A 26,547-nucleotide genomic window follows, 5' to 3' on the forward strand; every position below is an offset into this window, starting at 1 on the left:
GGCCTCTTTATGCTACAATAAAACTATTGATATCAACAAACCATATTAATTTTTCATTTCAGGAACTGTACCCTCTATTCCTGGTTTTTAATGACAAGTATCTTGTTAAAACATCAACAAACCCAAAACTCAATAAACCTCATGGTCTGGAAGCAAAAAAACCTTAAATTGTCTGGGTTAGCAGAGACTGTAATACCTGACTCATTTAGCAATACATAGAGATCTTCTAATGTCTGTCATTGAACTCATCTGACAAAGTTACATAGATCTTAGTTCTAAAACTGTAGTATACCTAATTTAAAATATTACAGTGGCATTGGCAATGAACTATCCATGATATCTGAGCCTTTCAATCATAATATTATTTGCAACTTTTATTAAGAATTTCTGACACTTCCACTATTACACCAATGTCTTGAAATTCAGCAACAGAAACCCTTTCCACCCCTTAAAGATCCCACATAGCTTCAGCCAGGATAAGCTCATGAAAAAGACACTATCCCCCTCTCTTTTTTCTGATCCAAGAAGTAGCGCATGCAAAAACCAGTAACACAGCACAAATGATGAGAGTCTGTAATCTACATTGTTACAAAAGCAAAAGAACAGGGAACATTCAGTAACTGCCAGAGCAGCCTTCATGGAGGTGTAAGGAAAGAAAGAGAAAGCCAAAGCTGGGTCCCCACAACAACGTCTGAACACAGAGACTGAGGAGGCACTGGCTCTTCTCTGTCTTCGGAAGCACAAGCCGAGGAAGGACAAAAAAGCTGTGCCAAGTCAGTCCCTCTACACATAGTATTCAGATTGTGAAACTTGACCCCATCTTTCACTTCTGGATAAGTCTTTTCTGGACAGCTGTGAATTTTACCTCAAACGGCAGCAATCTGTTCTGCCTTGCTAAAGGCTCAAGCTTTCATAACGATTCACAGTGGAGAAACTTACACTTTTAGTTTTCTTCTCTTAAAATTAAATCTCTGAGAAAGTACACATATACTACTATGTTAAGAGAAAATTACTGAGGTTTCAAGACAAAAGGTTTGAAGTTACTTGTGAAAGCTTATTTTTACCCCCTTGTGTGTATGACAGTCCAATTAGAGAATGTGCCACAGTCAGTGCACAGGTTAAATTCACAGCAGGACAGAATTAAGTTTGCATGATCAACCATAAACCTTCAATTTCCTTAAACACACTTGAAACAAGTAACTTCACATTATACTACAGTATGTTAAAACATATACTTAAACAATTTGCATTAATTGAGAAATATACTACAAAGAAAATGTGCGTGTAAATGCACCAATACATTTGTTTGAAAGTTACTCAAATGTAAAATAGCCCTTGCCACTTTTAATTCATAAAAAGTATAATGAATCTCAGTGAATAGCACCAAATGTCATTGTAGAGATACACACTCAAAGGAAATCATTGTACTTATGCCATTATATAAAACACAGTTTCTCTCCCAGGCTTAGGAGTCTCCATCCAGGAAGAAAAAGGTTTAACCTGATCCCACAGAGATCTGCCATGGGAAGTTACAGGTGACGACACACATGCTCTCAGTGAAATTCCAGCCTTCAACAGCTAAGATAAATAGTGATCATACAGCAAGGCTTTGAAGGTAGGAGAGTACAAACAGCCTAAACGATTTTGCTGTATCTTAAGGTGTCGAACTTCTATATAGTTACCACTATCCCAGTTTAGAAGTGCTCTGTTTTCTGTCTGAAACTGTTTTCAATATACTTAGGTTCTCACGCACTTTAGGGTGCTATGACGTGAGATTTGTGTTGGATAGAGATGAATGCTCTGTATTGGTCTCTGTCTTCAGTATAACCCCTGGTAGGCAACAGAGTTTAAAAACAGGAAGATGTGTAACAACATTTTTTGTGAAATAAGAGCTGTACTGGGAACAAAATGCAGTTACAGTGTCTGAGTCCACAGAAGGACTTTTCCATATAGCCACACCTTCACAAATCTAAGAAAGAACCCAACAACTGGCTGAGCGAAACATTTTGCATCTGCCAGCAGGGCATGATTTAGGGTACTGTCCATGGGTTGTGCATCAGTCATCTGATGTGATGTTAAAGTCATAGTGGGAGCTCATTTCTGAATGACATGCCAACATTAGGCCTTGATTCAGCTTTTCTGCCAGTGAAGAAATTCACTAGAACATTTTGCAGTTTTCAATGGAAGTCAATATGTAACTTGTAAGGAAAAGCTTGTGAGCTCTTAGGTAATGACCACGTCTTTTTTCTTCAGAAAGTATATCCATCACACTATGGATATACCATACAAGAAAGCCAAAACAAGAATCTGTTCATGGCATGAATTAACTGTTTGTATGCGCATAGGGCTCAGCACAATGGGTGCCACTGTAAAAAAACACCACAAACGACAAAACCCAGCAAAATCCCTTTACCTTGCAGCACAGGAGCTCAAAAATACAATTCTGTCACTAGGGGTCAGTATTAAAACACACTACCTTTACACAATACAGCTAGTGGCATTCTATTGTTGATTCCCTTCTTCAGAAACACAAACTTACGTTATAAAGAACTATTAAACCATAAAAAAGACAAAACCTATGCAATGTATTATTACCTATTTCTGTTCTTAAATGTAGCTCTCATGTACTAGAAATTGTTGTTCCTGTTCTCATAAATCAATGCATATATTCATGCAAATGTATTAACGTAATACCGACACTTCAATATTGATCCATTTATGCAAATTAGATTCCATCTACAGAAAGAGAAAAGCTATGATTAAGTTTCCCGTTTTCTAATAGGGAAGATTACTGCCTAGTGATATCACTACATAACGGTAATAATCACTACTTCCTAAGATAATAACAAAATTTGAAATGTAAGAAAACTGGACATTCTTGAAATTAATTCTTTGACAGCCATACCTGTCTTAAAAACAATAAAAATTTGCTGTGGAGACTGAAAATTTCCATTTAAGAAGGTGAGAGACTCTTACTAAAGGTGAGCATTATCCACGTGGAATGGACTGAGCATGTATTTTGGGTCATTAGATCAGTATATGAATTTCACTTTGAAATAGACACAACACCCACTGAAGCCAAGGGAACAACTCACTTTCTCCTCACTGGGCACTGCCCATAACTAATGAGTTCTCAACCTACCTTCCTATCCCCAATCTACTCCCAGATCTTGGAAATCTTGATACATTTGAGAAATCATACATTCTAATGCTTTGATACTGCCTGTAACTGCCTATATGGACATAATTTTGCTAATGTAAATAGGTCCACTGATTCCTGTGAAGAATTAAAGAATTAGAAAATTAAATAACATCAAGCTTGATGACTTTGCAATTTTGGGGATGCTAGTTTACTATCTCAAATCCAGATATAATACTTAGAAATATGCAACATAACCCTAATTATAAACCCCAGGAGAAACATTCTGCCAGATCATAAGTCTGTCATGTACCACAATTTCCTGCAGCCTTTAGTACAGCTGAACAAAAAAGATCCCTTTTCTTCTTGCCCCAGACCAAACTAACTGAATGCTATAAATTTTGCACTTAAAATAAACAATTTAAGACAAATATTATTGAGGCTGTTAATTAGTTTTCATGTCCAGTACAAAGCTCTAAATTTCAGAGCACATGTTTTTCTTTAGTGGTAACTCCATTAGGTATCCAGAATTCAGACACTGCCAGATTTATGAAGACAGCTATTAGAAATGGCATTTGTGCTACGACAATACTGAAGAAAAAAGCTGGTCAAATTAATGTTTGACTAAGTGGTACACTTGAGATCTTATTTCTGTGTGTTACTTCTTACTAATATCATACTTATATTTAACATGATTAGCTTATCCTAAATACATGAAAAGCAAAAATAATTGATTATACTTTAAATGCGAAAAAATAGGCAGAGGCTGAAGTAAAACGTTTGTTCTGTAGTTGTATAGCACAGCATAATTTTTTTTCCTGTCCAGTAGATGGCACTGCTGTTTCTTTGTTTGTGTGCAATTTTTCAATTTGTGCATAATGTACATTATTGAGGTGACTGCCTACATTTCCCACTGCTTGGACACGTCAAAATTAGACAGATTTCATAGATTCTTTAAAATGGCATTCTGCTGTCCAAATAACTGTATACAGTTTTCGATAAAGCAAGTTGGTGTTCTGGATTAAAAAATGTGAAGTGGATGCAAATAGCCAGCTGAACATAATTCTTTTCTTCCCAGAAGCAGACAACAGAAACAAATTCTGACACATATATCAAGGATGGCTTCAGAGTTATACATATAGTAACATAATAAAATAATTCCTTTATCATGTTAGAATAAGTACGTGGGATTTTAAACTGCAGAATACTATGCTATTTCATTTTTATTTAGCCTAATATCAATATATAGCAGCATTAAAATGCTGTCATTACTTTATAATAAGATTCTGATAAAAGCATCATCTGGGGGTGTCAATCTGTAAACTAATGAGGCATTTGACCACTGTACTTTTTTCTATGTGTTACTGAAGCATGACATATCAGCTCTGCAGCAAAAACTTAAATGCTGAAATATTTTAGAAGTTATTTATAGTCATTTTTATGTGTTCTGGTAGAGATCATATTGAAAATCCATGTTTTCCAGCAAATGTGAAAACTCAAACCATTTATATGGGACTCATGTTCACTTCTGCTCTAGATCTTTGGTTAAAATACTACGGGGGCCAGAGTCATTAATTAATTTATTTATTTTTGCCAAATTGTGGTTGTTTGGGGACTTGTGTGAAATGACAAGCTGGTCTCTATCCCGTTCATCATGAACAGGTGTTCTAATTACAAAACCTCCACCATATTTGACACCTTTATTAGCTGTCTCAGTTGAGAAACAAAGGATTGATTGGGTAGGGGTATAGAACTAGCCTTTCATTGCTGTGGGGAAGCACCTAAAGGTCAAGGTTAATATACATTAGTGGGGGGTAGTATTGCCCATTGCCTATGCTGTTCTTGTGTTATTAATCAATGGAAGACTTTATCCTTATGAGCTAGCTATTGTGGTAGCCGCAATTACACATTTTTTTTAAAACTTGTATTTTTTTCTATATTATATGAAAAGCAGACAACGCTTAGTGAACAAATGTTCCTAAGAAGAGCCACAAATCTCCAGCAAAAATAGCAGTCTTGTACTCTACATCCTGTAATATATACTGTACAAAATGAAAAGTCAAGGTACACATCCTTCAATCAATATAATACATGCAAAAATGCTCATGTAATGAAATATGACAGAACACACGTGTATGAGTTCAACAAGATTGCATTTCTGGCTAGCCTGTAAAAAGTGAAAACATTTATAGTAAATCGTCTTCCCCTTTACTGTAGCCATTTTGTTCTTGCCACATAAGGTCTACCTGCTACAACTAGCTTTATGATTTAATATTCTTGAAGGGTTTATATCAAGAATCTAATATATAACCAATAAAAGGGCACTAGTCTCATTAGTCTCATTTGGGACCAGAATATTGTCAACATAATCACACAGCAAAGTCACATTATTATAAAAGTATTTCAGCATCTTCATTATACATACACTTATTTTCAGTGGTTTACAAGACACACACAAAATATTCCAGAATGAAATATGATTATGGTAACTCAATCTGGAATGCATTTTCTCCAAACAATTTTTTTTCCTATTATGTGCATGTAAAATAAATATAGGCCAGATACTCAGTCAGTGAGCTGGAACTATACCAATTTGTATCAGCTGAGGGTTCAACTCTATATATTCATTTATAGATCCTAGTCACACTTGGACCCTTCTATGACTTATTAATGGTTTTGATTTAGAAATGAAGCTTTGAAGTAATTATACAGTCACATGGCATTCATCCAGTATACATATTTAATGTAAATTATTGCTTCCTGATTTTCACAGAAGACCTGTGATTAGATTATCTGGTGCTTCCATATTGTACTTGGAGCTGGATTGCAAAGACAGAGTATACGTAAGCCACCTTTACAGTTTCCTGACTCTGCTCAGCAAGAAACAAATACGGACTCCATTATAATGCAGAGGAACAGAGACAGCTATTTCCCTGCCTGTGGTCTCGGAGAATTGTTCTAGCAGTTAAGCTAAATAATGTCCTGACTATCTCCTTGGCAAAAAAACTGAATGAGTTGGCATAAGCTGCTATACCAACTCAAAACTCTCCAGAGATTCCCTTTTCACAATGTGAAACCTCAAAGGGCTGCGCTATGAAAAACAGCTGTAGCGGAGCTGAAAGTTTGACCCCTAGACTCCAGTACTGTGCTCTTTTTATGTGTGTATGACTCCCACTGACACCAACTGAAGAGTCATGCACATGAGGAGAGCAGAATATCAGACAAAAAATCTACTATGTGAATCTGAGAACACAGTATTATTCTCTTGTGTCAAATTATGGCTCCATCTGGTAACATTAAGTGAATACTGGTGACTATTAGAGCTGAATCAATAAATTGGAACAAATAATTTATTTGGTGAGTTATTTTACTTTTTCACTTCAAAGAATGCCTGTGAATGGATTACAACTTCCTTAAGTATATTTCAGGAAACTTTTAAGGAATTTTATTTTATGGTTTGTTAGTTACATGTGATTGCTCATATACGTCAGACTGCTCTGTTTCTTTTCCCTGAACAGAACTTTTAATAGAATTGGGATAACAGAACTCTGCAACTGACAGTAAAATTTAGTTGATAGAATTATTTTGCAACTTATAGTCAGCTAACCAGTCTTTGTTATAGCTTCAGTATCTTTGTGGATACTGAAGCAATACTTCTTTTAGAGCATGCACTATGAGCATTCTCTATTACTTGGGAAACAATAAAAAAAGTTAGGAAAAGACAATGCCAATATTCACAATAGCTGAGTGCTATCTCCTTCAAAGACTAGATTAAAATTAGTCCAAAAAGTTGCATGAACCATCAAATTTTAAAGGATACCTTACTGATTTTGAATTTTCAAAAATAATCCCACATTGAATGTCTTAGATTATGAGGCATATTTCCCTCATATGTTCTCTTCAAAACATGATTTATATCTCTGCTTTCATTACATCTGCTTCATACCTTTCCTGGATAAAGCAAACATTAGTAGAGATAGCATAACTTGTAACACTGATGAGAACCAACCTATTCCAGATGACTCACAAGCACCAAAAAGTGCCTTACAGTCAAATTCAAACAGATCTGCCTTAAAGAATAAGGACAAGATAAGGCATTCTTTAAAAATCAAAATATTATCACTTGTGTTCAGATTAGTGTTTTAAATAATAATTTAATTATTGCAGACTCACCTTGCATTACTAGGACTGGCTGCTGTCAAATTAGCTAATGCTGTCACTGCAGCTTCTTTTACCTCTTCATTGTCACTGCTTAGCAACTGTACTAGCTGGGGAATCCCTTTGAAAGAAATAATTGTATACATGAACCTTTAAATAAACCATGGCAGTCTGCAAAATTATAACAGGTACAGATTTTCCGTTCATCCCTTCCCACCTTGCTTACCCTGGAGTCCAAACGCACGTTTGCTAGCTAAATTCTCACACATGGCAGAAATTGCTTGGGAAGCAGCAACTTTAACTCCATCATTATCAATTTCCAAAAGGTTTATGAGACACTTTTCAACCTCTTCCTGGTTTAAGATTTTTCTATTTTCAGCTTTAAATGAAGAACAACAGCATTAATCTGCATTCATTTTCCAAATCAGTGAAAGGACATGAACCTTATTTCATATACTTATTTCCAACATAACACTTGTTTTTGATACCATGGAAATGGAAATATTTTGGTAACAGAGGCATCAGCAATTAAGAAATGTGCATAAAGGACCTGATCCAAAACCCATTAGAGACTTCAGTGAACTCTGAATCAAGCCCAGAAGATGACTATTAAACACAGCTTTAAACATACATAGCTCAACAGAATGCAAAGTTTGTTCTCTATGGCTTCAAACCGCAGAATGCATACAGGCTTGATGAAAAGAGTTTTTCCAATTCAACAGATCATACTTATGCAGGATCATGTTTAACTTGGGTTTATCCTAACAAAGTCCAAATGCATAAAATGGAAGAACATATTTGTAAAGGTACAATTGAATTTGGTGGAGTACCAGTTAACATACTACAATAGCCAAAAAAAGTCAAGGGGTGCTAAAAATTGAATTTTAAATTCTGCACAGCTTGCAGTTCTTCATTAATGCACACCTTGCAGAGAATTTCAATTTTGTATTTTAGCCTAGCGACAGAGGGTTCACAGCTAACCTACACTGCAATGATTGGCAGCAGCTAAGGAAGAACATAGGTGTTCCCTTCCTCTACACAAGTAACAATAGAGTGTCTAAGAAAGTATCTACAGACATCTGACAATTATACTAATAAACTCACTCATCCCAAAATGGATGAGATCAGAAGTGCAGGTGTTAAAAATAGCCCTGAGTGAAAATCTCAGCCAGAGAGACACTGGACAGCACAGAAGCTCTACGTGAGTGTCAACAAACATTAAAGCATATGCGTAATTTAAAGAAAATTAATTACATCTTGAAGTTATATATACATGATAAAATTTTCAAATGTATCAAAGTAATTCAGAAACTAAGAAGTCAGCATGGTTTTGACACATTTGGAAATTTTTTCACTGCTTACTAATACTTTGAGGGATCATTCCCTTATTTGGACTGTTGTCCTGCAAATAAAAAGTTTAAAAAAGGAAGAAAAATATTGTATGTATTCTTTTAAATAAAACTGAATCTGTAGTGAAAAAAATAAACAAAGAGAAGTCCACAAAGCCAATGAAAAGAAAGTTTGACTGAAAATCTAGTTACAGCAGAAATGACTCAATGCACATACATGAGATGGTTAGCCATTTTCTCCTCTCTAGCTCAGTTTTAAGTATTTTTAGAATCATCAGAGATATGCAGTTGAAATCACAAAGCAAAAGATGCAACAAAGAAAACACAGAGGATTTTAAGTCTCAGCAGAACCTTGGCTGCAACCTCGATGCGTATCAGCCAGCTCTCAAGAGAAGGCCTTAATTGGGATTACAGACCATTTTGACAAGTTATCAAGTATGCCGCTGGCCTGTTGCTTGCCAAAGTAGTCCATAATCCCTAATAATGATCTCTAGAGGTTCTTCATGCCTCAATAATTTGGTTCTTGTACAGCAAGTTACTTACTACTATACAGATTTTCTTAAAAATGATTCTTGCTTTTAAAGGCAGTTATGATGATGGGTGTTTCATTTTAAGATAATTTATGCATACATGAAATAATAATATGAATAACTAATTTGAATGAGTGAAAATAGTTATTTAAAATATTTTAAACAGATTTTTTTAATAACGTCAAAAACAGATTTTGGATCTGAACTTAAGGTAAAGAGTATGCACCTATATTTAGCTAGCTAGTCAGAGGGAAATTATTAATATTTTAAGATCCAGGTGCCAATTCTATTCAAGCGATTAATATTTTCTGCTGATCCTCTCTCTGTATGAGTTGTTTCCTTTACTATAGAAAAGACTGTATGATTGAAAAGCATCCTTTGTACTTAAGCACTTCTCATGTCAATGCCAATGCGGTATTTACAGTGATGAATTTCTTGACCCCTAACTAATTTGAATACATTGATTTAACATGAATTAAAATACTCAGGCACACCCATCTAAAAGAGTCTAGAGTACTAACATTTCTGTCAAGTTTTTCATGCATTGATCTCATCATGAGCCAACCTCCGTTTTACAGTATATTTTCCTATTTCCCCTTCTTAACCCAGAATCATGATCAGAGTTTTATCTACTCAGCTCACTGTCATCACCTTATGGAATTATTTATACCAGATTCAAATGAAAAAAAGGTAATGTTAAACATCATGAACTCCCTCTGATCTTGGGTTGAGATAATGCAGATAAATAAAAACCTGTATGCCTATGTTAATCAGGCTACAGAGCATGCTTAATATGCTTCCTTTTGAAATGATTTGCATTTAGATACATGTAAAAAATGGGGACAGCTTCAAACCAGAAGTTTGGCAGAGTGAGGCCAAACTCGAGTGACCATGATCATAATTTTCTCCATACACACTCCATAGCATTTAGTTGTTGCTGGTGTGTTTGGCATTATCAGGGGAAAGTCAGGCCCTCCTTAATCAACAGTCCAGATAATCCACTCATAGATATTCAATAATTTATAGCATTAAATTATATTTTGCATTCTGAAATGACTGCATTATTTGCTGAGCAAGGAGGGAATCACAGTAAAATTCACTACTGTAATTCTGAGCATACAAAATAAAACCATTGATAAATTAATATATTAAATTCAAAATTACATTACAGAACTAAACAAATTTTCAGGGGCAAAGAGACAGTAATTATGTCTAGAAATATGATCAATTTTAATTTACTTAAATAGAGCAGCATCCTAAAGATGCTATTTAAAATTGAATATAGTGTTTGTACCATGTAATTAATTCTGATATTGAACTCTTAAGGGATATCTCCTTCTTGTAACAAAAACAACAGAAAGTTTCAGGAGTCCCTTTCCAAAGGACTGAAAGAGACATAAACCAAAACTGTTTGATATGATCACTTCTACCAGGAAAAAAAACCAAAACTAAATTCCATCTGTCAACAATAATTATTTCAAAACCAGACACTGCTGTATACTCAGCTGCCAGGATTACAAAACCAGATAGATGCATATTCTGTCATAGCAAAAGCAAGTTCTTCATTTCAATGAAAAGCAGTATTTTTTTTCTCAAGTATGTCGGAAATGTTGGTAAATTGCAACCACGATCATCAAACCTGAAGAATGTGGGATATATAGCTATTGCAAATTTAATGAAAAAGTCATAAAAGAACTCAGAGATGTGTTGTATTATATTTGATTTACATCAAGACAAGTATTAGTATAGTATACATTAGTGTTGCAGTTTGGATAAGCTGTTTAGCATATTTACAACCAGAATCCACACAAACAAACAAGAACTGCAAATATTTCTGTTTTCTTTTTGCACTTGGACTATTCTTATAATGGTCCCAATACCACTTCTCTTTCCACTGGAATGCTGACTTTAGACCAGTAGCTCTATGTATCTGAAATAGATTCAATAATTCTGGGGGCCATGTTGAGCAGCAGGTTTACTGGACTGTTTGTCTACTGCACCAGTACAATGCATTGCCCTTTGTCTAACTGATTGTCACCAAAATTCTACAGCTTGGAATCAAATATTTTAAACCTTTGTTTGATCTATTTTCCCAGCTTGCTGCATCCATACCAACTGTCAGAGGCTGAAGAAGTGAGCAAACCTTTATAATGAAATCACATTGACTCCATTTGTAAAGAAGTATGACAAGAAGATGCATCTTCACTGACGGTAACATCCCATGATATAAGATCATAGGGAGTACTGTAATATATTATGTGTAGTTCTTGCCACCGTGCTTTAAAAATGTTGTGTTCAGACATGCTTCTACTAACAGCTGCTAAAATATTAGGCCACAAAAACTAAAAAAGGTGTGAAAGAGGAAAAGAAGGCTACGCTTATTTGAAAATAAATACAAAAAAGGAGTAAGATGCAGTAGAAAGTAGTAGGAGCAAATATAAATTTGCTTATCAGACTACTTACAAGCCTGTCACAGGACTATAAAAGTGATACTGACAGTCTTAAGTAGCATAATAAAATAATACAGGAAAACACACAAATAAAGAAGGTTCCTTCCTATCTTTGAGACTTTAACATTAATGAATATAATTATCAGTACTTGCAAAGCTTAAATAGATAATGATAAAAGCATACAGAAAGCCACAAAATACTAGGAATGATAGATTCAACTCTTTTCATGTATCATTTGCAATCCAAATAATTACACATATTCAGGACGTCAAAATAAGGAAGGTGAGAAAAGAATTGGAAAGATAGGATGGGGAGAGAAGAAAGGAGGTCTGAAATACTGTAGAAAGGAGAGATTATTTTAGCCGTGTATTAAATTAGATAACATAATTGTAAAATACACATAAATTAAAACCATGACTTGACCACAAGATAGAAGTATGAATGAAATATTTAAGCTCTACTGTCATAGTTACGGTCATCAAAATCCCTTGACAGAATTAAAATCTATAGAGAGAACGATGTTATTTCTGACACTGCATTTTGTTACATAGCACTACTAGGCATATGTTGCAACTCAGAAGCTAACGTAAGGAATTTCCAATGTAGATTTATTTAAAGAGCATTCTTGTGGGCAAAAATGATGAGCATGTTCTGCCTAAGTCAGAATTCCTTGGTGAATTAAAGAAAAGTGTATAAAAAAGAACTATAAGAGATAAATAATTATCAAAAGATGACAAAGAAACTAACTCCACTGGGAATATTAATCTGCAAGCCATTTGAAAGGCTTTTTTTCATGCCCCTGTTAAAGGAATTTGTATTTGAAATTGTCTGACATTTAGACGAGCAGTTGTACGCAAAAGTAAGTAAGCTTGAGATTAAGTCTTAACTGACAGCGATGAGAAATAGTGCCAGTAAAGGTGGCTTAAAATGCCAGTTACCTGGCATCACTAAACAAACAGTAAAGATCATATTTTCAGAGTCCATTTTCCTTTTTGAGGACAGCATTTTGCAAGAATATATTACATTTAAAAATAACTGGATGCAAAATCTTAACATTTTCATATATATATATAGCCTAACATCCAATTGCTGCTCTGATTAGCAAGATTCATCACTGTAATTCATTCTTGCCAGTGTTTTCCTCAGCATTAGTACCCTCAACCAGATAAGATGGCCTCATTCTGAATGAAAATTTACTTCATAAACAAATTCATGTCCATGGATTTTTAAAAAGTCACATACAGTCATAAGCTGCTCTGGTAATTGCCTTTGCTGCATTCTTCTGAATACTTGGAACAGTAGAGACTCCTACAAATGTAAGTAGCTTTTTAAGGCCCCCTGTCTGACGAATCAGTTGCAGAGTATGCACATCTTCAAGACAATTTGCCAACACGGCAAGAGCTTCCACATGTAGATCACTGAATTCCTAACAAGGAAAAAAAAACCCAAACAAATAAGCTTCAAATCAGGGTTAAAACACCTTTAGTTTTTAACTTTGTAGGATAATTGTCATAAGTCTCTTTTGGACAGTTTATTCATACTGCAAAGTACATCTTTTCATACTCATATTTTTGTATACTTTCTCTGATGTGCTTTATCAAAACCAGTAAAACCCCCAAAAGTTTATCTTTTACATCAAAGTAAGTTAAGCAGGCATTCAGAAAGGACCTGTCATCTTAAAATTTCAAAAACTTCACAAATTTCTCTATGCATTGCATTTCTCATGGTATCATCTGAACTCAAGAAGCACTAAAATAAGTCTCACAATAACATAAAAGATGAAATTTCCAAGGTAGGAAATTATATTTAAGGCCATTGATATCAAAGTAAATTCAGAAAAAAAATCAGTGTTCAAACTAGGGACCAGCACCAGAGTTCAGCATATAATAAAAGACTCTGAGAAAACATTGTATAAAATGCTATATGGTGAATTTCACTGATATTTACCATAATTTGAGAAATGGACAGTAAATGCAGAACAGTATTACTAATAGAAATACAGCAATAAAACAAATATAAACATTTTGGTCAATCCCTTTGCTCCCTTTCTTAGTAAACTAGGTATCCTAGCTTATCCTATTTCTATCATAGTTAACTCCAAGTAAGGAGCTCTTTCTTCTTTTATCACTATTCCACAATATGAATAATATTTGTCATTAGTCATACAAACATTAGCAGCAAGAACAAAAATCTTTGAAGGCAAGTAAACTGTACATTGGTTTCCAGTATCTTCAGAAGACAATCTGATCCTTTACTTTCTCCCAGTATTATCCTGGTTTCTCTGTCTTTGCTAATTACTTCTAAGGTTTTAAGGGCTAACAACTGAATAACTGGGTATTCAGATTTCAGTAGTTCCAGCAAGGGTGGAATTACATTCAGTGCACGAACTGCAGCACGGCTTTGAAAATCCTGCAGTAAAATATTCAACAAAGAATGTTAGTGATAGAGAATATAACAGTACGTCAATTCCTGACTTCACAGAAAGAACAATAAAAATCTGATTTCAAACACACAAGAGTCAATATTCTAGAACTTCCAGTTTTGAAGATTTTTTTCTTTTCAGCCAAGAATCAAAATGAATATAATTAAGCCCCACTAACCTTAAAGTCCATTTGTTTTTGCATGACTGAAGTACACACTATGGAAACTAGTCCTGCCTAAGGAAGCATACTTACTCTTGTTTTTGTCACGGTTACCTCAACATACATGTTTCTTTGAGAAAGTTTTTAAATTTAGTTTCATCATTTTTATTAACCTCAGTGAGGGGAAAATAGTTTTTGTGCTCTACTGTGGTTGCTTAGTTATATCTTCTTTTGTTTTAGTAATTATAAAATGACAATTTAAAAATGAACTTTAAACAGTGTATATGCAGCTTAATAAACAGACAGTAGTAGATTATATTAAAATGGAAAAAAATTAAATAAATTACAATTTGCTTTTAAATAGCTTATTGCACATGTGCAGCATGCAATTACCCTTATCAATATAAGCAAGCACCAGGTGCAGTTATCCAGATATACCCTGCAACAAAGACAGCGAGATAGTAAAAAAGGAGAAAGAGTAAAATGTGATTTTGAATAGACATGCTCTGATGCCCCAAAAGAGATAGAGTTATAAACTGAATTCATTATTGAATTGATTCACTTAAGCCACGGAAGAGAACTGCCATACAAATGCACCATTCTTTTGCTAAGCAGCATATGGATGACATTAGTGCCGAGTGTCAAAGTAGCCAATAACAAATCTATTCCTCCCAGTATGAAAAGTAGCTGTTGACAGCATTCACCTATCATTAAAAAATGTTCCAAATTGTGACTAAGGACTTGCTGGCCAAAACAAGGCACAATGTAATTGCTAGTTCTTTAATTTACAGGATTATTCCAACCTTTTGGATAGACAGGTTATAACTCTCATTACAGAGTTTAACATTTGCCAACTAAGAAAACAAATTAATATTTAATTTTAAAAATCTGAATCTGATTCTGATCTCACATTGCTGTACAGCATGGATAACTGCATTAAGTTCAACAATTAGAGTCCAATCAGCCGTATTTGTAACTAACGTAACAATCAAGGTATCAGGTGTCATGTTTTCAAATACTTTCATGAACACTGGAGAGTAAAGGAACCAAATATTTTAAAATAATTAACCCACAGAGGATATCGGGGGTGAGGGGGAAGTGCTTATCTGCCTCTATAATTTAAAACAACAATAAATTTACCTGCACCAGAAGGTAGATACATTCAACTGAATTCTTCTTAACATCAGGATCAGGGCTACCTAGCAGTCTGATAAGTGGTTCTAATCCACCTTGCTCAAATATTTGTACTTTAGTAGTATATTCAACAGCCATATGTGCTAGACAGAGAGTAGCAAATTCATGGATAACTACATCTTCTGTGGGGAAAAAAAAGAAATATTCTGATCAAGTTTTATTCAGCACAGTGTACATTCACTAATTCAACAGTTTAGAATATTATTTGAAGTCAATAAACAATAGCTGTTAATCATACCTGACATCCCCATAAACATGTTACTCCATCTGTACAACATAAACCACTACTCAGTGAGTAACAGAGCTACTGCTATAAAAGCAATTACCTATTTAACATGTAGTAAGACAAATCATAAGTTACAAGGAAGATTTTAATAAATTGTCCAATAAAATGGCAATCACAAATTATTTGAGTGTATTTTTGCACAAGGAATGAATACTGCAAGCTACCTTCTGGCGTCAGCTGTGATATAAGTGAATTTGTGACATCCAGTTCCCTCAGTAACTTCCTGACATCATCTACAATGAAATAAATACAAAGTCTTTCATTTGGCAATCTTGGCTGAGTAAAGAAACAGATTCTGCTCTAAGGGAAATGTACTTATGGTTACTTCCTGAGTGACAAAAAGATCTGACTGGGAATGACACACAACTAAAGTTATATCAAGATCATAATGGGCCCAGAAAACACAGAGGAGATTTTCAAGTACTGGATGACATTCATTGACATTTGATTTATATGAAGTTCCTCAATACTTCATTGAAATTTTATTCAGAATACCTGCATCTAGCAGGTTCTGGTTAAATATCACATGGTTTTAGTTGTCAAAGTCATCATACCCCAATAGTTAGAATTATTTGTGGTTAAAATTAAAAGACTAAAGGCAATCCTTCTGTTATTTCATTTTCAAGCCATCACTTTCTAATTTTATGCTAACACAGCCCACCCTGCAAACTGAAAACATGAATTATATAGGTCTTATTAAAATCTCAGCAAAGACTTTCAGAATGCATTTTTATTGTTGTCAATGGCAAACTAGCAAAACCACAACCACTGGATGGGATACCCAGAAAACACTCTTTGGGACATACTTTATATGATCTTACAGGGCTATGTTGTTACTATCAACACATTACAGTGTTGAAATGTAAGGAAAAAAAAAGAGTTAAATTTACTTTTAAAGAAAAAAACAATTAAAATGTGAATATAAATAGAAGATTTTCAGTCATTCAAATCCACATTTGTGCAGCAGCAGTGGAAGCCAAGGTCTGAAGGGAGTAACTATATGCTAGTGCCGAGCTGAAAGTAAGGTAAAGAACATAAGGTCCAGAGCAACATGAAAAGCAGGTAGCAGTTGATGAAATGACTTGGTTACAAGGTCTTACAAACAATGGTTAGGATAAAAGACAATTGGGTAGAACATCTACCAAAATAAGATCCGTTAATCATATTGATTAGATGTAGGTTTATAAAGCAATGTAAAAATAACAGCCACTGAAACTCAACCTTACTTTATTTACTCTTTCATCTTCAGGTATGTCTACTACCACCCACTGCAGTTTGATCATCTGTCACTCAGCCATCCAGTATGGACATCATACATCCACCCTCATCTTATAAAAAGGTACAAGAAAATCTGCATATACTGTGGTTAAATCATTTAATAATGGCATGGCTACAGTAGATACGCTACACTGACAGGAATGCAATGTCTCCAAGAGATATTCAAGACTACTTGAATTTCACTAGTTCAGATACAGATAACAAAACATTTAAAGCAGCACTGACCTGCCAAAAAAGCTGGGTAAATAAGCATGCCGACACTTCATAGTTCAGGGCTTTTTTTGCCATCAACACTTAAATTCGCTACTTTATATTTAATACATTTTCTCCCTTACCACTGTAGTTACACTAACGCCTGAAGTAACAACTGTTATTTAACCATAGCATTTTCTGTAGATGATAAATACCACTTCATCCTCCTCTTTCAACTTTTGTAAGAGAAGAGTGTGTCATGTCCACACTGGCAGGCTTTTTATGTAGTCAGGCTTTCTCTGAGAGACATAACTTCAGCATAAAACTCTTTCAATTTGGCCACGTCAAAATAAAAACAAGGGCTGGAGGAAAATTAACTTATCTTGTAATTTTTTTTCAGAATCAGTAGAGTTCACTCTAGATGAATTTATTCCTTTACTCTGGGCTGCTAGTATGGGATTTGTTCACAAGAGTCACCTATTGCTTTGATGACCACACTCATACACATTGAAAAGTATTTTAAACAATGGAGATTCTTACGATTAGAAGCCATGATGCCAAATACCATGATGGCATTCCTGCGTACAATTGGATCTTCATGTGAGATGAGTTTATACAGATGTTCCACTGCTCCAAGACCAAGAAGTGTCACTTTGTTTTCATCACCTGAAGAGTAATTAGGTTAAAAGTTCTATGAAAATGCAACAAGCTCACAGTTCTAACATAACAAAGCAAAACAGCTACCAATCTTTTACTGGACCATAGAATCAAAGAACAAAGGCCTGGACAGGACCTTAGCAGATCGTCTAATCTATACCCCAAATAAACATGTGTCAAATAGTATTGAGGATTAACAGTATCTAGGATTAATCCACATTTGTGAATCAAAGGATGCTTCTGTCTATTGGACACCCAGCTCATTTGTAGGAAACTGCAGTGGTAGTACAAAGCACAGCTTTCTATTTAGTGAAATACAGGTGAATGATATCATTAAGAACCTCATTTTATTTTGCTCTTTTCTTGCCTCCCAATTTTATTTTCTTTGAAATAACAGTTAAATCATTCTGTAGATCTGCACTACCCCTCAACTGAAGCAGCTACTAGGATCTGGATCATTAAATCCCACCTGAGATTTCTACCACCTGAGAATGGAGCACTTTGTAGCTGAATAAGCTCTGGCCATGCAAAGAGCAGAAGTGTTTTGTATGATTACAGCCTTCTGTTCTTGCTCACTCAAAAACCACCCAAACCCCAAGAAACAAAATCCAAAACCTACTCCTATTCTCAGTTCCCACAAGAGCTTTATAATTAATTATCTAATGAGCCATGTCTGTCCTTTCTGGCTACAAATGAACAATGTGAGAAGAAACTGGAGAACTATGCTCATTCTCAGGCCAAAACACAATTAAAATACAAGAACTATTTTTTACTGATAGATGGGACTTAATTTACTAGCAACATTCAAGAAATAAATAAACTGCAAAGCGAAAACAACTCCTTGTCTTGTGCCATACTGCAAAGTTACAGTCTAGTCTCCTGGAAGACTGCAGGAATATAACATAAACAATTTAAAGTATTATTCATTTAGTAGAAACAGAAAAATTAAATATCTGTCCTCTTGTAGTGTGTCATATTTGTCTGTGGGCAGCAGGGAAGGAGCCAGCAAGAGTTTATGGTGTGCGGTTCACAGCTGTCTCCCAAAAGTCAAAATTTTCTCCTCACATATTCAAAATTGGGTTGCATGCCCTCAACCAGGCTTGCCCTATTAAGCCAAACCCAAACATCTTTCAGAATCCAGTGATCCCTAGCCAACTGTCAAAGCCTTGAGCTCCTCTCTCACAATTTCAGCAGTGTTGATAATTGCCATCAGTACAACAATCAGCATATAAAACCATAAATTTGAAAGAAAACATAAATTAAATGGAAATTAATATTAAAATGGAATAATTATACCAAGCGTGCTATCAGTGTATACCAATTTGAGTGACTGGCATGGAGTGAGTAGGAGGAACTTAGGAAATTACATGCTACATAATTTTGAGCCTTCGTTATACAGTTGTCTTCTGGGTACCTGGAACATAACTCTTAGCTATAGAGAATACAGGGACTTTGGAAGAATTGGAATCTTGGAGACTTGTTAAGATTCCCAACACATACAGAAATAAGCTTGATAACAGAGGCTGAGCAGTCTCCAATAAATCATCTGTCACAGAAGTACTGACACAAGAGCTATATGCAAAAATAACAGACACAGGCTAAAAAAGTAATTTTCATTGAAAACCGAACCTTGAAGTAACTACATTGGTACAGAAGTTTCAAACTGTAACATATAAAATACTTTCCCAGATGCAGGTCTGTTTCTCATACCAAAACAGATCTAGGTTATATTTAAACCAAGCTCTATTCAACAGAGAATGCAAAATTTTATAACAAAATGATAAAATTTTCCTTCACACAAACCACAGGACTTCTTTATAACTGCAAATACAGGTTTGATAAATATTTCAGAAAACCCCCAAAACCCTGATAGAGACCTTTGAGACAAAATGAAGATTTCAGTGCTAGGAAACTAAAAAATTTTGAACTACTATCAAAATCTAAAGAATTCAAAGGAAAGCTCATTCCAAAAAGACTAACCTTTTGATGCAAATTTATACAGAGCATCACAAGCTTTGGCCAAAACTTCCTCTTCAGGAGAACTAAGCATTAGCACAACCGTTGCTGCTGTTTTGCTTTCAATCAATAAAGGATCAAACTACAAACCAAAAAAAGGAAAGAACAGTTTGAATTATACTGAGCCTTCCCATGTGCTGTAGTAGACTCCCACATTTCATTTAAAAAAATTAATCTAGTTTAAGATCTACACTGAATTAGAAATATTAACATGAGTTGCTATTTACTTGGAGAAATTAATTTTTTTATAACAATTTGAGACATTGTCAAAAAATAAGAATAATTGACTTCCAAATATAAGTATGATTTCATCCTGTATGAAGATTTTGGGGAAACCCTGACACTTTCCCTGTACATCTAGGAAGTCCTGAAGGCAACAAACTATGTAATTCTGTTACACACACGAGCATCCTGCAGCTTTGGAACCAAACAGGAGAAGTTGTTTCTTTTGAGCAGCTGTGCACAGAGCCTATGAACTTAGGGGTTGTGTGAGGAAGAGGATTTGGTTACTCTGTGGCATTAACACTTTGTGGTTGCTTTAAAAAAAGAAAAGGACCCTTCCTGTGCCTTTGTCAACTCAGTTCACTAGCTCACTACGATCTTGTACCAGCTGAAGTATTTCCATGATATAATCCCTGCTCATCCAGCTAGAAATGATACAAAGTGTTCATTTCTGTTTCTGACCTCTCTCATACAGAAATAAATCTTCCAACAAATCTGGCAATTTTCACCCTCTTAATAGACTCTTTAGGACTAACATCACTTAAGCAAAGGAATCCTCAAAAAAAGCCTTTTGTTCTTTAACAAGACTCAAGGTTTTCTGAAAATTCTACCACTAAAAAATTTATGCTTATTTGGATTTAATATAATTTTTTAATCTGGAAAAACTGTGGTCTATCCTCACACTTTAGGCCCATAGAGTATCTGTGTTGCATACTGGAGTCACACAGACCCTCAGTATTAATGTACTTATTTTTAAAACACAGGAGATTAATCATTTAAAATAGCAATACAGATTATTTTAAAATATTATTACAATGTATACTTATACCATATATATTTAAATGTCTATTATTTGTTTTACTTCATATAAAACCCTCTAACAGCTATATCAGAGGCACATGTTGCTGAACAATAAAGGCATGAAGATACATACAAGTCAGTTGTCAAGCAAGGAAATTATTTGGAGCAAATCTTCAAAAAAGTTATGAGTGTGCCAGAAGGAAAATGAACAAAGAGGAGTCTTTTTTCTTCTCCCTCTTCTGACTTGTTCAAAAATCAGGCAGAATATGATACTAGTACCCAGACTTCTAAATTTTAAGGTTTTTAAACCTAAGCAATTTCATCATCTTCCATGAGGCATATCACACATTTAACAGTCTGCAAGATCACAATCCAAGTTTCATTAACAGTTAAGAGGTGGCCAGGCTAATGTGATTAACAGGTCTCCCTAGCTTCAAGCAGGTCTGAAAACCTGAAGACATGTCCAACTTCATGTTGAGATAAGCTAGAGGCAGAGGACAAGTCATGGAACAAAGCTCCTTGTTAAAGAAAATATAATCAGCTTACTGTACCATAAGTAATTTTGCTTAATAATGACTCAGCAACAAGAATTAAACCAAATAGTGGCACAGTGGTCCAAGTTACATCTTAATGATAGGCCTAAAATAATGGAATTGTTTAATGGAAATTTTCTTTTTGGATTGTAAGGAGGCAACAAGTTCAGTTTATCACAGCTACATTCACTCATTCTACCCCTATGAGAGGCATATAGAGAATTAAGAGGTGGCTGAAAGTTCCTTTAGCTACCTTCATACTTCCGTACTTCTGCACATTTGTGTCCTTGTGTGGACAGAACTTGATCCTTCAGGTGAGAGCTATGATTTAAACACAGACATAACTCCTGAGTCTGGCCAAATACTTGGCAATGGGATAAAATAGTAATTTTTAGTAGAGGCTATTATTCCTCCAGAGAAAAATAAACACTAAGATTGATCTCAGATGAAGTTTAGTAAGAAATGAATTATGAAATAAGAGTTTTAAATCTCAGTTATTTATTTACATTGAGTTGATACCAAAGATGCTACTATGTTGCTTCATTTTCATTGCCTCTCATGTTCACAAGTAATCATATAAATTACAATTCAATGGTAATTCCTAGGATTTAATGACAGATTGGCACATGAGCAGAATGAAATTGGTCTAATCTCTGCCCATTTGTATAGACTTTACTACATACTATATCACCACTACTGTCTGAAATATTCAATAGGCACTTTCCTAGCAGAAGCAGTTTTGTGCTGAAAACCTGGTAAGACGAGTCACTGAAATCGATGTATGTTTAAGAAATCAAGAGGTCTGAGCAGTTCAGTGATTTGCTGGTAAGTAACATTGCTTGTCAAAACTATCACAGAACTGGAAGTGACTTTTGCTTATCATAATGCCAGCATAGTTAGAGTTCCCCCCTCTTTAAAAAAAAAAATAAAAAATCAAGTCTTGCTCCTAAATCTTCACACATCATCGCAGACTTTTCCCTTAATGGCACACACAGGACAGATTGTGTGCTAGAATAATATTAAGAAAAACCAAGTTAAATGAAAAAGAAAGCTGTAATTCAAAAACTTCTATATAACTTTGATCATTATTTTTGTGTATGTTTGATTTCAAAGCCATTAGAAATCGCAGAGTATTTGTGGGGTTTTTTTTCACTTCCATCAACTTAACTTAGTTGAAATTGAAGGTGATACAAAATATGTTTCCAGTCAGACCAAAGACCCACCTAGCCCAGCATCCTCTCCTCAACAAAGGCCTCTAAAAGGTGTGGGCAAGCAGACTATTAAATTTTGCTTATATTCCCTCCCATACTCCAGCAGTCTGCCACCGAGAGAACTGGTGTGCTAGTGATTTTATATTTGTGCTCAAAAAGTCTAAGAAAAAATTTTCCACCACTTAATTTGGTAAATAATTTTTGAAGCCATCTGTATTTTAGCCACCCTTAATATTCTCAGACACAAGTATCACAGTTTAACAGCCATATATATAGCTGTGCCTTTTCTTTGTTTTAGAACTAGAACCTGATAATTTTATTTGTCCTCCACAGTTCATTCACCATAAGAAACAGAGGAATAAATTACATCCATTTGCCTTCTCTGCATATTCATCCTTTTGTAAGTTTCTATGGTATTCCTCTTCACAGTAATTTCCTTTCAGGAATGAAGAAACCTACTGTCTTTGATCCTTCCTAATACGAAAGCCACACTGTCTATTCTTGTTATCTTTCTGTAGTTCAACTGTACTTTTTTTGAGATGGAAACACCAGAACTGTTAATGGCATTCAACTTGTGCATGTATAATGCATTTGCTAGTGACATGGGGTGTTTTGCCTTTTATTTCTGGAATTTGAAAAGTTGTATTTATTCACTTTTGCCTACTTAGTAACTGGCTGCCATTTTCATGAAAGTATCTACATTAACTCTGATAAACTGGATGACACAGGTTGCAGAATAAAACCCGACATTCCACTGGCAACCTCTCTCCATTATGACAACTGAACAGTAATTTGTTTTCTCACCTTTGCTTTCTATTTTATAACCAGACATTATTGCCAGGAATGGAATTTCTTTTTCCTGTTGGTGTTTACGTGAGTGAAGAGCCTGATCTAAAAACTTCTGAAAAAGCTAAATAACTGTATCAACCAGATCACCATTATCCACTGGCTCACTGACTCCTTGAAAAAATTAAAAAAGATTTCAGAGACTGCACTTTCCTCTACACAAACAGTATTGATTTACCACATTACTATCTTACTTATCCATGCATCCTTTTTTTTTCTTTTTTCTTCCACAGCATGTAAGACAATCTTTCTGTAATTACTGATGTATTTCGTTTTGAAAAGAAATTTTCTACCCTCCATTCCTCTAGTACAAAGGGTACACATCAAATACCATAAGTAATAGTAACACAGTTTCAGGTTTTAGTTCTTTTTCAGTTGGACAAGACATGGGCAAATGCTATTTGTTCATATTTGGACAATTTATTCACATTTGTTTTAGCGATTTGCTATATAGTTTTGTCTTTTGATACAAAAAGAAGTAATTTTGCTTTTCTTTTATGATTTTAATCACCTTATAGTGTTCCTCTAAGAAGGTTCGTGCTTCTAGTCAATTTGGAAAAGCTTTATTGATAGCTTTCTAGCTCTCTCCCTAGATATTTTGGTGTGTTGTGACACTGTGTTTTTCCTTCTCATTTGTGAGTGCAAGGTTTTTCTTGTTTTCCCATTTAGATACAAATCCCACCTTTTGAAGGATGCGTTTATCTGCTATTGTATTGTTTAATCATGCTGTTATTTTTTAAAAAAATAATCCTTTAAATTTGAATTAATTGACTACAAGTCTGCTTTATCCTTGCACCTTCTGTAGACTCTTTAGAAGCATTACTAATATATTTGATATTCTTAACCCCTTTTCCTTTACCTAGAATAACAGTTAATATGTATCTGGTCATGCTAACTGTTTCAGTTCTGTCATTGTCTGATCTTCTATACTGACAATATAAACCCAAGATACTCCACTGAATCACAGTTGATGTTAGAAGGCACTTCTGGAGGTGATCTGGTCCAACTGCCCTGTCCAGAGCAGGATCAGCTAGATCACAGGGCTGGTGCACAGTCTGACCTTGAGTATCTCCAAGGACAGACACTCCATAACCTCTCTGGGTAAGCTGTGTCATGTTCCACCATTCTTACAGTAAAGGAGGATTTTTTTTTTTCTTATGTTTAAATGAAACCTCCTGGGTTTCAGTTTTTGCCCATTGCCTCTCATCCTTTCACTGAACACTACTGAGAAGACCCTGGCCTGACTTCTTTACTCCCTTCTAGCAGGTATTTCTACACAATGACAAGACCCCTCCAAGCCTTTGCTCAAGACCGAACAGACCCAACCCAATCTCTCCTCATATGACAAATGCTCCAAGCCTTTGGCAGCCTTGTTCCAGTAAGTCCATGTCTGTCCTGTACTGGGGAACCCAGAACTCCAGGTGTGGTCTCACTCACCATCACTGAGTGGAAGACAATAGTCCCCTCTCTCCAGTTGCTGGCAAAACACTGCCTAATGCACCCCAGGATTTTGTTAGCTTTCTTTACCCCAAGTGCACGTTGCTGGTGCACGTCCACCAGAATCTCCAGGTCCTTTCCTGTAAAGCTGCTTTCCAGCTGGTCACCACCCAGTCTGTATCAGTTATTCTTCCCCCACGTACAGGACTTGGCATTTCCCTTTATTGAACTTAATGAAATTCCCATTTTCCCTTTTTTCTAGTTTGCGGAAGTCCCTCTGAATGGCTGCACAACCATCTGGTCTGTCAATCACTCCTCTCAATTTTGTATCATCTGCAAACTTGCTGAGGGTGCACTCTGTCCCATCATTCAGGTCACTAATGAAGAGGTTAAACGGTACTGGCCCTGGGATCAACCCTTGGGGCACAACACTAGAGCCTGACCTCCAGCTGGACCTCATGCTGCTGACCACAACCCTCTAAGTCTGGCAGTTCAGCTAGTTTACAATTCATTTACACTGTCTATTTATCTTGTCTGTATTTCATCAGTTTGTCTATGAGGATGTTATGAGAGACAGTGTGGAAAGCCTTACTAAAAACAAGTCAAATAAATATTTAGGCATTAATTGCTCAAAAGGTGTTTCTGTGGAGACTGAATTTCAGGAGTTGACAGTGCCACTTCATATATTCCCCTTTTTAACATTACTGTTGTGAATTAAGCCATTATCAAAAATATCCAGGTAGCTATAGTTTTCTTTCAGTGATAATGCTTCAGTATTTTACCTAGTGGTAATCTTAGGCTTCCCTTTTAATGTCTATGCCCTAGCTGATGATCAACTAGTAATGTCCAGACCAAACTTAATGAAGATATCATATGAAGTTCCTATCAATCTATATCAAAGTTAACATATTTTATCTGCCTGAATTACCGTCTAAGGTCATCCATATAGAGATAGAGGCTCAAAGCAGTATTTTTCCTGGAGAAGCCCGATTCTTAGAACAGATAATAGTAAAAGACAAATTATGAAAGGCAGTTAAAACAGAGTCCTCTGGAATACTTTCTTAAACATATAAGCAGTGGATATGCTAGGAGATGTGTTTCCCACCTGTTCCTAGAAAACTATAAAAATTAGTGGTCATCTGCAGTACCATATATTCCAGAGCATTCCACAAGCACAAAGGCTCTCTATTATAAGCCTGTCCACATTATCATAAGGCTTCTTTTCTTGGACTTGACGTTTTCATAAGCAGATTATCAATCAGAAGATAATAGCTAATACATCTTTTATTTTGTCTGCATCTCATTTCCTGCCATCTGAAATATCCAGGTGAAATTTAGTTTTGAGATTTGATTTTACATGATCACTAGTAACAATATTCTCATAGCTAGAAGATTTTCTTGTTGATAGTTACAACTAATCAATGATATATTTTAATGTTTATTACTGTTTTGTTACGCAACATTCTTTTTTTTTTTCCTCCTGATAGGACTGTTAGAAGAGATATGCTAGCCTGAAGTACAGTAAGGGTAACAACTAAGCCAAAAATTGCAGATGCCATCAGGAATTCACTCTTACCAACTCTTTCCTTTTTAATAGTTTTACTGACATTTTCTGTATTTTTTTTTTTCAATTTTTAAATATATTTTCTAACATTATTCATAGTT

The 26,547-nt window shown here is 35.1% G+C and overlaps 1 protein-coding gene across 1 annotated transcript in view; it reads right to left on the reverse strand.

Moving 5' to 3' along the window:
- The window catches only part of ARMC3 (armadillo repeat containing 3), a 60,559-nt gene that overhangs the window by 23,244 nt on the left and 10,768 nt on the right, over positions 1–26,547 (reverse strand). The window contains exons 4-11 of the mRNA XM_074897972.1: positions 19,797–19,914; positions 17,700–17,825; positions 15,854–15,922; positions 15,350–15,525; positions 13,842–14,036; positions 12,870–13,053; positions 7,524–7,676; positions 7,313–7,418 (exon numbers count right to left, since the gene is read on the reverse strand). Of these exons, the coding sequence (XP_074754073.1) occupies positions 7,313–7,418; positions 7,524–7,676; positions 12,870–13,053; positions 13,842–14,036; positions 15,350–15,525; positions 15,854–15,922; positions 17,700–17,825; positions 19,797–19,914 (1,127 nt within the window). The remainder of the gene's footprint in view (positions 1–7,312; positions 7,419–7,523; positions 7,677–12,869; positions 13,054–13,841; positions 14,037–15,349; positions 15,526–15,853; positions 15,923–17,699; positions 17,826–19,796; positions 19,915–26,547) is intronic.

The sequence above is a fragment of the Athene noctua genome, chromosome 2 (assembly GCF_965140245.1).
Source record: "Athene noctua chromosome 2, bAthNoc1.hap1.1, whole genome shotgun sequence".
In the NCBI taxonomy this organism is placed as follows: Eukaryota; Metazoa; Chordata; class Aves; order Strigiformes; family Strigidae; genus Athene; species Athene noctua.